This window comes from Vigna unguiculata, chromosome 2 (genome assembly GCF_004118075.2).
Source record: "Vigna unguiculata cultivar IT97K-499-35 chromosome 2, ASM411807v1, whole genome shotgun sequence".
Lineage (NCBI taxonomy): Eukaryota > Viridiplantae > Streptophyta > Magnoliopsida > Fabales > Fabaceae > Vigna > Vigna unguiculata.
In genome coordinates this window covers 30,272,897-30,283,842 of record NC_040280.1, presented here as the reverse complement: position 1 = coordinate 30,283,842, position 10,946 = coordinate 30,272,897, and the positions used below count along the sequence as shown (strand labels likewise).

The window sequence follows — 10,946 nt, the reverse complement described above, 5'->3', positions numbered from 1 at the left end:
TTTTATATTAACTTAATAATATTATATTATCATCATTTATTAATATAATATAATGTATATTTAAAAAATCATATACGTAAACATGACAGTGCTGTGTACACTAATATATATATATATATATATATATATATATATATATATTTGTAAAACTTGAAAATTCTAATGTCCATTTTTGTTTTAATTTAGAGTAATCCAATCAAGAGTTTGTCTTTTGTTTTATACATATACCTAATTTTAGAAATATAAAGCGCCAACTTTTATTGAAAAAATAGAAACATTATCATCTTAATTCTTAACGGACGGGAAATTAGGAAAGAGTAAAGAAAAGATTGGGGTGGAGAAGGCGAAGAAAGGGTCAAGACGATTTCATCTTTGAAGCGCTGAAAATAAGGTAGCCTTGTCCATTTTTCGATCCCTAATCTCTATAGTGCTTTTCGTTATTATGGAATGTTCTGTGTCGCTCTTTTTTTTTCACGTGAATATAGGTTCATCTTGTAATCAGCAACTCTTTTCGAGATGTTGATCGCCAACTGCAACAAACGAATTGCAAGAAAATTAGATTCGTTGCAAGATTATATGATACTGAATTTATTCTTTATTGATATTGATCCCGTGGAATCGAACCAGTTCATTACACTTTTAGTTTCAAGAGATAAAAAGGCCACTAAGAATAGTAATTGTAATAATTAATCATGGTTGATTGAATAATCCTTCTGGTGTTTCGGGTTTATGAATTCTTTGGTAGTTGACAGGAAGAATCAGAATGGGTATTTTCTGTTTTGGGTGTGTGAGTATCAAGTGAATCCTTCTTCAAGAAATCAGATCTATGTTGGCTTAGAAGATCGAAGATAGACATAAAACCGAGAATACAAAAATGAAGTTAGAATGCACACCTAGTGTTCTGTAAGCATCCACCCAGTGTTTGGTTGTGTTAGACAATCTTTTGGCTAACCCTTCTGACTGAATTAGCAATTACCGTTCATTTGCCTTTATAGATAATTAGTGCAATGGAAGAAGACTTTGAATGCCAACTGAAAATGTTGAAAGGAATCTGACTTGTTGTTTCTTGTCATCTCATTCGGCCTCCTAGAGGTTGTCTCCCCTAGTTAGGCCAGAGTTTCTTAGTTGTAGGATATTCAAGGTACCCTTCCGAGTCAAGGACCACTTGGAATGTAGGCTCCAAGAGCCCATCCTTGCCTTATGCAAGAACTCTCTGTGTGTTTCATTATTCTATCTTCAACACCCGTCTACCAAACTTTAGGTAAGCCTTGGTTCCCTGTGTTGAACATGCTATCTGATCATCTGTATTGTCAAACCACTCAAAGTACTCCATGAAATGGAAACTAGCCAATCAGAGAAAATTGAATAATCAAGTAACACAGAATGTGGAACCTATCTTCACCTTCTTGATAACTCACCGGTTTTATGGATGTCTCTAAACTATTCAAATTAGACAGCTTCGTCATTTGTCACTATTCTTAGCCTTAACCTACCCTCATTTGTTGCTAATTCACGCCATTACTTACTTTGTCAGTGGCGTGACTGTCACTAAATTCTCTTTATTGGTAGTTCTATATCTGCTGCATGTACTTCCTTGGTTACGTTCGTAACTGTTCAATGTGTTGGGGGTTTATCATACTAGGGGAATGGCCCTGAAAGTAGTATCTGAACGTTGCATTCACTTTCAATATGCTGCTGTAATGTTTTTTCTTGTGGCTCTTCTGGAAATATTTCAAGGAAAAGGGTGATATTGATCATATGTCATTCAAAATTACTAGCATTTTTTTACATTTGTGTGTTGTATTAATTTCATTGGATGCCATGTTTTAGTTCTGATGATACTTATCTAAATGATTTTCATTTACTCCATAAACTCATTTTTAATACTTATTTACCATATGATTCGTGTATGAGAATGAGATTAAGATATAATAGAAAACTGGGTTTCTCCAGCAATGCACACAAAGACAATAAACACATGCAATGGTTTCAATCCCCTTATTAGTATCACTGACAAAAGAAAAAGAAAAGTGGTAATAATAATGATTGTAATTGATTAGGCAGAATGAAACAAGCGGTATTATGTTGGGAATATCCGATTTTTTGGATCCTCAAAACAAATTTGGACTTGTAGGAAATATCAGAAAGTTATATGGATTGCAAATCACCGAGCAAGAAGGCATCTGAGGAGCTGGCACGTGAGTTACTCATTGCTATCTCTGATTCTTTACCTGATAAAATTCTGGATTCAGATATTGTGCCTGAAAGCGAGGAAGCAGATGGCTTTGCAAGACCAAATGTTGATTGGGATGACAAATTTAGGTCTGAATTGATTTCAATCTCCTATGTTGAATCTCCCGATGTCAAAATCTGAAAAAACTTAAGAGGAGTATAGACTGTAATATATGCTACACTATTATGTTTTGAATTTCTGCTGTACCGAATGTTATAAATTGGTTAAGGCTATACTATGTGGACTATCTTCAATCACCTGTTTTTACCAGTCACACATGCCTGGTTCTGTAGTCTGTTATGTTTATGTTAATGGAAAATTCAATCTGGAGAAGTGACACTAAAATCTTGGGTTCTGCTACGGTTGGGGGATGTGGATGACAATTTTGAGTATGCGTTAAGAATTTTTCTTTTTTTGGCTAAGTAATGGTAAAATGGGGAGACATCTCTATTTGTAAATTTGAAAACAAAATTTGCCAAGATAAAATGAGATCGAATTGAGTTTTTATTCCATTTGAGACCTTTTACGTAATTTTGGAAACAATAAAAACTTCAATGTATTTTTGGTTCTTCACTTAATGTGCATGAGTTCAATTTTTTTTCCCTTCAGTGAAAAATATAAGCAAATGTAGCTTATAATTTGTTTAGACAAGGAATTTAAGAGGGTGATTTATCTTTCAAAGAATTTAAAATGTTATAATTAAACACATTGTTTAGATAAAGACTTTTAAACATTGAAATTTTAAAATTTAATGAAAGTAATCGAGTTATTTACAATTAGAAATTTTTAATTTTACAAAAAAACAAGAATCTAAAAGGTGTCATGTTTTCATATTTATTATCATTATTATTGTAAGAGTTATTTGTTACTTAAATTGTTAAAAAAATGTTTTTTTATTGTAATATTGCTATTTACTGCTTAATATTAGTCAGGTTTTATTAATTAATGATGAGACCTTAACTGAATAATTTCTATTAATAGGAATAAGTAAGAAAATAGACGATTGATTAAATTTTATTTTTGATAACTCAACTGATTTATCAAAGAAACTGAGTTACAAAATTTTGTAGTTATATTGCAAATATCGCGATAATTACACCTCGTCTTCAATTGTATAATCGTCAACTCTGTAACACTTTTGCAAATTATTCTGAGAAATTGAATTCAGAGCACATCTCCTTAATTCAATTTAATAAAATTTTAAAAATATATTAGTACTTTGAACGAGTACTTTAATTTGGTTTCTTCGTATGAATGAACCAATCAAGTAAGGTAACCCAAAGCATTGAACTGACACCGTCCCGCGACTTCCTGCAAGAGTTTATCAGTAAAAAAATTATGAATAAAATATTTTTAATATACCTCATTTTTCAACATTATTAGTCAATTCTGTAATATTATTTAACCAGCTGCTTCCGAATCGTATGCAAATTAAACACATAAATTTAAGGATGTCATAGTTTCACACTCTTATTATTTTTACTAATTTATGTTTTAATTCAATATTTATTATTATTTATAGAATGTGTATTGTCAAAATAGTTTTTTCCATTATTAAGTTAATAACACAACTCCCCCATCTCCATTTCATTTCCAACACTATATAGTTAAGTGGCACAAATAACTTCTCAAGAAATCACGGATACGTATACGAGTAGAAAATGAAAAATTTGTTCCAAGAGAAAGAAATTCATACTTTGGTATAAATTTTGAAGAAAGAAACTTATGAGAATAAATAAACTTAAAATGTACAATTATATATAAATGGTTATACGCGTGGAGCATTGAACTAAACTTGTTGTTCACTTCAAATTGAGTAATATTGGAGCATTTTAGTGAAAATACAACGTCATATCAACCAACCTGTTGCCACCTTGCAGACACAAGGGCGTTATTCAATCAAACATAAACAAAAACATGGTAAGAAAGTTTATGCGAATCATAGAATCTGTCAAACTTCACAGGTTTACGAACTACAATTTCTTCCCTGATTTTGATATGTTCCTACATTTTGAACTCAAACACAATAGTATCATTTAACTATATATTCTATAAGGTGACACCTAATTCACCATATAAAGTAGGCAAGTCGTTTCTTTATACATTGGAGTATAACACAATTAATGCTAATTAACCAATTAAGTAAATAATTAATTCTAGAGTTGGGTCCCAAAGATCTTTGCTTAAATTTTCACTCAAATAACTAGCCTTCATTAGTCAAATATTAATCCCATCACACCACGAACATATCAATCACCAATACCTAGTTTTTCAACAAAGAGAGGGAGTACGGAAAGGTGATCTGTTCACACATATAAGCCCTTTTTTCACTTATAAAAGTACCTTATCAAATTTATATAACCAGTATAACTTGTCAAAGAGGTATTTATGAAAGAGTAAAAAGTTTATGTATTAGATGTGTAAAACCTTTTAATAATCAGTATATAAACGGATTAATAGTTGACAATACATATATAAATGAGTTGATTTCTCTCAAAATCTTTATAAATACCGCTCAACAATTTTGGACTTTGCATGTGACTAACCAGCATGGTGTTTCTGCATTCTTTGTGGTTCATCCTAATTGCAGCTTTGTTGGGTGGATATGCATTTGTCTTTGGATTTCTTTGGAGAGTGAATGAATGGTACTATGTTTCAAGGGTGGAAAGAAACATTCAACACCGTCTTCCACCTGGTCATCTGGGTTGGCCTTTTTTGGGGAACATGTTCACCTTCTTCAAAGCTTTCAAATCTGATCCTGATTCCTTTATCTATGATCTTGTTTTCAGGTATATCTTTTCTCTTCACTCCACACTTTACTTAAAGAATGAATCCACAGTGAAAATGTTCGTTGCGAATCTAAATGTGAATATAAGTCTTGTAATGAAACATTATATAAAAATTATAAGGATGTTTACTCATGAATTCATTCCCATAATGTTTTGGATCAGATATGGCAGGACTGGTATGTACAGAACATTCTTATTTGGAAGCCCTAGCATCATCGTTTGCACGCCAGAGACATGTCGTAGGATTCTCACAGACGATGAACAACTGAAGCTTGGATACCCTGCTTCCACCACCACCCTCTTTGGAAAGAGATCGTTCCATGGCATCTCAAACGAGGAACACAAGCGTCTTCGTCGCTTAACCACCTCTCCCATAACTGGCCACGAGGCATTGTCCATGTACGTAGCTCTCATAGAAGATGCTTCTGTCAAAGTGCTGGAAGAGTTGTCTTCCAAGAGCACCCCTTCTGAGTTCCTCACAGAGCTGAGAAAGTTCGCTTTTAATATCATCACCACCATTTTCATGGGCTCCGATGTTCACCATGTGGATCTTGGCTTCATCGAAAACTTGTACAGAGATTTTAGTCGTGGAATTAAGTCACTGCCTATCAATGTCCCAGGCTTTGCTTTCTATAAAGCAGTCAAGGTTAGTTATTATTTTAAACCTAGACCACATCCTTAATTAATGAAAGTCAGGAACAACGTTAGTTAATTAAGTAATTTCTTGTGAAACTTGTAATTCTATGATGTTGTGTCGGTTTTAATATTTAATGTATGCGTGTTCAGGCACGAAAGAAGTTGACGAAGTTGCTGCAAGGTGTGGTGGAGTTAAAGAGAAGGAGCAATGGTAGAAAAAGAAAGACGAAAAGGGATATGATGGATTCATTGATGGAAGTGAAAGATGAAGAGGGTAAGCAGCTGGGGGATGAAGACATTATCGACTTGCTTCTGGTGTTCTTGTTAGCTGGTCACGAAAGTTCTGCTCATGGAATATTGTGGACCATCATCTACCTCACACAACACTCGAATTTCTTCGAAAGGGCTAAGGTATCAGTGTCTGCATAAAATTTTCTCTCTCAATCTACCTTTTCTTAGCTTCATTTTTGTATACTGTTTATGAGGGTTCTTTTTTTTTTTTACTAACAAAACTTTGCACCTTCCAGAAAGAACAAGAAGAGATCATGCAAGCAAGACCCTCCACCCAGAAAGGGCTGAACCTGAAGGAAATTAAGCAAATGGAATATCTTTCAAAGGTATATAGATTTATGAGGGTCTTGAACCATTAAGATGAAAAAATGAAGCTGTTTTGAGAAAACTGTGTTCTGATAGGTTATCGATGAGATGCTGCGAAAAACATCTATCTCGTTTGCGAACTTCAGACAGGCAAAGGTGGACCTCAGCATCAATGGTTAGTTTACAGTTATTTGATCAGTGCTTCTTACAACATTTGATAATTTTTGTTCATTACAATACCTTAGCATTTACGAAAAAATGAAAAATTTTGCAGGTTTTACCATACCCAAAGGTTGGAAAGTTCTGGTTTGGAACCGAGGGGTGCACATGGACCCTGGAACTTACAACAATCCAAAGGATTTCGATCCTTCCAGATGGGAAGTATGTGTAATTAACTTTGCAAAAAATGTTCTTTCACTCGTTCTTGAACATTGAGTTTGATTTGAAGAACAGAAGATGATGATATGTTACTTGTGGTAAAATTATGTATTGTGCAGAATCACACAGCAAGAGCAGGTTCTTTTGTTCCATTTGGATTAGGAAGCAGATTTTGTCCTGGGAGTGACTTGGCCAAACTTGAGATCACCATTTTCCTCCATCATTTTCTTCTTAACTACAGGTTTCATCTACTTTTGAATTTTTTTTGAATTTTTTTGGTCTTAGAAGGTTAATTAGTCAAAGGAAGCATTGTTTTTATATTATTTTGTGAAGAAAGGTTTTCAATCTGATTGGTCTTAAACATTTGAATGTTGCAGGATGGAGAGAGTGAACCCAGATTGTCCAATCACTTATCTACCATTGCCAAGACCCTTAGATAACTGCTCTGCCAGAATTATAAAACTCACATAAATCATAGGATACATAAAAGTAAAAAAATTTAGAGAGTCATTTGATCAAATCAAAGTTTAAGATGCGACACTTGCAGAAGTTGCAAATAGTTTTGCAGAGCTTATACGCGAAAAGAATGTAATAGTTATGATAATTTTAGAAAATAAAATGAGTAACTTATTTATTTTTTTATTGGAGATTCCTTTGGTTTGAAAAAAGAAAAAGTTGTGTAATTTTCGCTTTGGGCAGTGGAAAAATAGGGAGAGAAAAAGAAGAAAAAGGCTTTGGTTTTTCTTTTTGGAACAAATTTCGGTAATTACAATTTCTGTAGTTTTTATAATTATAATTTAATATGTTCATATCATCCTTCTTTATATTTCCAAGTGTACTATAGTATTCCATTTTAGCAAATTTATGCTATCTGATCCTTATACCATAACCATGTAATTTAATTTTACAAAAAATAATAAATCACTGATCGTGCAGGAAAATAGTCATAACTTAAATCCTTAAAATTTCTCTGATATATTGTATCGGTCTTTATTTTATACCAATATTTAAAGCCAGTCTACTTTCTTTTGTCATTGTTTTACACCTGGGCACGAAGATAATTTTAAATATTTTACCTGGTTTTGTAAAATAAAAAGAAGGTCTAGTTTGTAATTTCCTGCGTAAATTTGGGATAATATTAATAATGGATATTTAAAAAAGATCTTTAAAAAATAAGTTGATTTCAAGGATCTAAAAGTTTATAATTTATGATTATTGCCCTCTTTCACCTTGTTTACTCTTTTTCTCCAACTATTTAAAATATTAATTATCATAAAATTATTTTCAACCAAATTGACCATTCAAAAACTAATAATGATTTTTATCCATAATTAAAATTTTACAAATCCTTTAGTAGATAATAACATTTTATTAAGAGCTTGATAAAAATAATTGTTTTGATCTCTTTCACAAAAGGAAAATCATAATAAGGACGTGTCAAATCAAATACAGTTGAAAGAAAAACACCTTATAAAAGACATAAAGAAAAATATCAATTATTTTATATTAATTCTTCTCTTTGATAGATAAGATTTAAATTATGTTATATTATCAAAGATCTCACAAACAAAATTATTTTATTATTATAGCTTATTTTAGAACTTTTCGAATTTTAGCTGTGATTATCTTTTATTTGTTTCATCAACCAAGACACCAATCACTCTTTTGATACAATTTTTTTCTCACAAATTCTATATATTCAATTTTTAAGAGTTTAGCATAATTCAATTCTTTCATATATATATATATATATATATATATATATATATATAATAAGGTATAAGAATCAATCAATATCTGGAATTCAATATTACTGTGCTTAATTTGATGGAGTAAGAAAGTTTGTTGGAACTATTTTTTTCTGAAATCAATTTTACATCATTTTAATAAAGTTAGTCTATAAAGTTATGTAAAACTTAAAATCAACTTTTTCTAATATGATATTATAGAACTTTAGTAAATTTAGTCGAGTTAAGGTGTAACTTGTAAGGTTACATTACATCATACCCGCAAATGTCAAACATAAAAATATTTGGCCACAAGAAAACATAAACATACAGCCACAGCTCTTTTTGCTTCAAACAGAACGTGTTCTTTCAAATGATGCATCAATGTTAATTACTTTTCTATTAAAGTAATACCTATTTCTTTAAAAAACAGGTTTATTATTATGACAAGATCATAACGCAGACACAGTGAAGTGTCGGAGGCAGAAGAGAATAGCAGAGAAAGGAAAACTGAAAAGAAACAGTTCTATTGCAGATTGAAAAAATTGTTCAGAAGACAATAAGATGATAAAAACATGAACATACAAGTGCAGGAGCCAAATCAAACTTCAATGACTACCACCTTCTTCCTCACAATGTTTTGTGTATTCCTTTGGACCCAACAACGAATCCAACTCCGAAGGATCACTTGGCTTTACTTTGATTATCCATCCATCTTCGTACGGGCTTGAGTTCACCTTAATTAAGTGCCAAAAATGCAAAAAGTAAGTATAATTAAGCTTCTCATTACAACAAAAACCCAAAATCATCACTGCAATTCAAATCACACAACAATGGTAGAAAGAAAGAGGGTTATCACCAGGCCAGGCTTTTCTTTGAGCTTTTTGTTGACCTCGACAATCTCCCCGGAGATTGGTGAATTTATATCACTTGATGCTTTCACACTTTCAACAGCTCCAAACCCAGAATTCTTTGACACTGAAACACCTGGTTCTGGCAGCTCCAAATACACAACCTCTCCAAGATGGTCCTGCAATTAATTATTACACAGCTTCAGCCTTCACTTCACTTTCAGTTCTAGTTATAGTTTAATTCAACACCCTTGCACAAACAACTGCTCAAGTTTTCTGTTAAATTGTAAGAAACAGAGTTTTCTAAACACAAGCAAATTGTAAGATAACACTATCCTACAAACCTCGATGTTTGCAAGCAGAAAACAAATAAAAAACGATAATTTAGTGTTATCTGATTAAGGGGTGGAAGGAACGAACCTGGGCATGGTCAGTGATACCAATGGTGGCGACTGAGCCTTCATGCTTGACCCACTCGTGTGATTCCGCGTACTTAAATCCATCCAAGACTGTGAAAGAAGGAAAAAGAAGTTGTGAAATGAGGTGAATGGAGATATGAATGTGGAGAAAGAAGTGTAAATAAAAAAAATACCAGTAGATAAGCATCTGGAGAAAGAAAAAGGAGGAAGAAGATGGGGTCTGGAGGCAGAAGAGAGTTTGAGTGCATTGGCAGTAGAAGAAGCCCACATCCTTAGCGCCATTAGAGACAGAGATTGAGGTTGTGTTGTTGTCTCTGTTTCTGTTTATGTTGTAGGAGATATTATAATATTATGACTCAAACAGTGCATGCAACTCTTCATATATTATCTTCGATGAATGGTGGGCAACGAAAGCCTCATCCTCTTTATGCATCAACCATTCTCTTTCCACTACTCTTATTAACCTTCAAATTAAATCAAACCTAACCCAGATTCATACTCTATTCTTTATTTTTAGGGTTTTTTTTATGTTACTTATAATTATATTATTTTACTTTTTTATTTTATTTTTCAAATAATATTGTTATGTAATAAGACAATTAGGGGGAACATGTGGAAATTTTGTAAAACATAATATCTTTTAAGAAAATATATTTATTTTACTATATTAAGGCATGTGTGCCATTATCGGATTAAAAAGCCTAACTGAATCCTTCTATATTTGCAACCACTGAAAAATTAAAGAACTGTACAAAGCTGAAAGTCTTGTAGATAAAAGTAAAGTTAGCCTCACACTTTCTTGGTCTTTCTGAGTCGGCTCACTTGGCCCAAACCATCTTGGGCCTTTTCTTTTTTGCACGCTCCTACTTTTCATGTGCAGCCCAATGAAGTTGGTTAAAAGATTAATCTTCCTCGTAGCCTCCAGGCCTGAGATGTATGTCTTCCTGCACCCCAATATTTTCTTCCTGCACCGATAGTCTTATAACTGGCTCAGTTATCCCTTCTAAAAAATTTGAACTTCTATGTTGATTTTCAAAATCAAAATATGAATTTACTTTACTGATTATAACTCGAGATGTAATTATATTCCGAATGTATTCTAAATTTTAATTACAAATTGTAGAATTCCAGATGTAATCTACATTTCAGATTTTACAAAATGTGTGGAATTGATATTTTTGAATTTTGGGATTGTGTAATCCGAAATATTTATGAATTTTACGATTTGAAATTATAATTAAAACACAAAAAATCTTAAACTATCCTTTTTTATTAAATGTAGCAAAGGTATAATTGAAATTTTAGAAAGTATGGGG

The 10,946-nt window shown here is 32.3% G+C and overlaps 2 protein-coding genes and 1 long non-coding RNA gene across 3 annotated transcripts; 2 read left to right on the top strand and 1 right to left on the bottom strand.

The window, feature by feature from the left end:
* Positions 1 to 236: 236 nt before the first annotated feature.
* LOC114168370 lies at positions 237 to 2,566 on the top strand. Its single transcript, XR_003600666.1, has 2 exons — positions 237 to 391; positions 2,135 to 2,566. It is a non-coding gene; the product is annotated as an uncharacterized LOC114168370 (long non-coding RNA).
* Positions 2,567 to 4,783: 2,217 nt separating this feature from the next.
* On the top strand, positions 4,784 to 7,391 carry LOC114174667 (beta-amyrin 11-oxidase-like). The gene is made up of 8 exons (XM_028059494.1): positions 4,784 to 5,022; positions 5,185 to 5,668; positions 5,809 to 6,069; positions 6,186 to 6,275; positions 6,352 to 6,430; positions 6,530 to 6,636; positions 6,753 to 6,874; positions 7,011 to 7,391. Exons 1-8 carry the CDS (start codon positions 4,784 to 4,786, stop codon positions 7,102 to 7,104), a joined length of 1,476 nt encoding a protein of 491 aa, XP_027915295.1. The 3' UTR covers positions 7,105 to 7,391.
* A 1,474-nt stretch (positions 7,392 to 8,865) lies between these two features.
* Positions 8,866 to 10,086, bottom strand: LOC114173111 (glycine cleavage system H protein, mitochondrial). Its single transcript, XM_028057335.1, has 4 exons — positions 9,804 to 10,086; positions 9,632 to 9,720; positions 9,220 to 9,390; positions 8,866 to 9,097 (listed from the first exon to the last, which is right to left on the bottom strand). The coding sequence occupies exons 1-4, from the start codon at positions 9,910 to 9,912 to the stop codon at positions 8,969 to 8,971; spliced, it is 498 nt and encodes a 165-aa protein (XP_027913136.1). The 5' UTR covers positions 9,913 to 10,086; the 3' UTR covers positions 8,866 to 8,968.
* Positions 10,087 to 10,946: the final 860 nt, after the last annotated feature.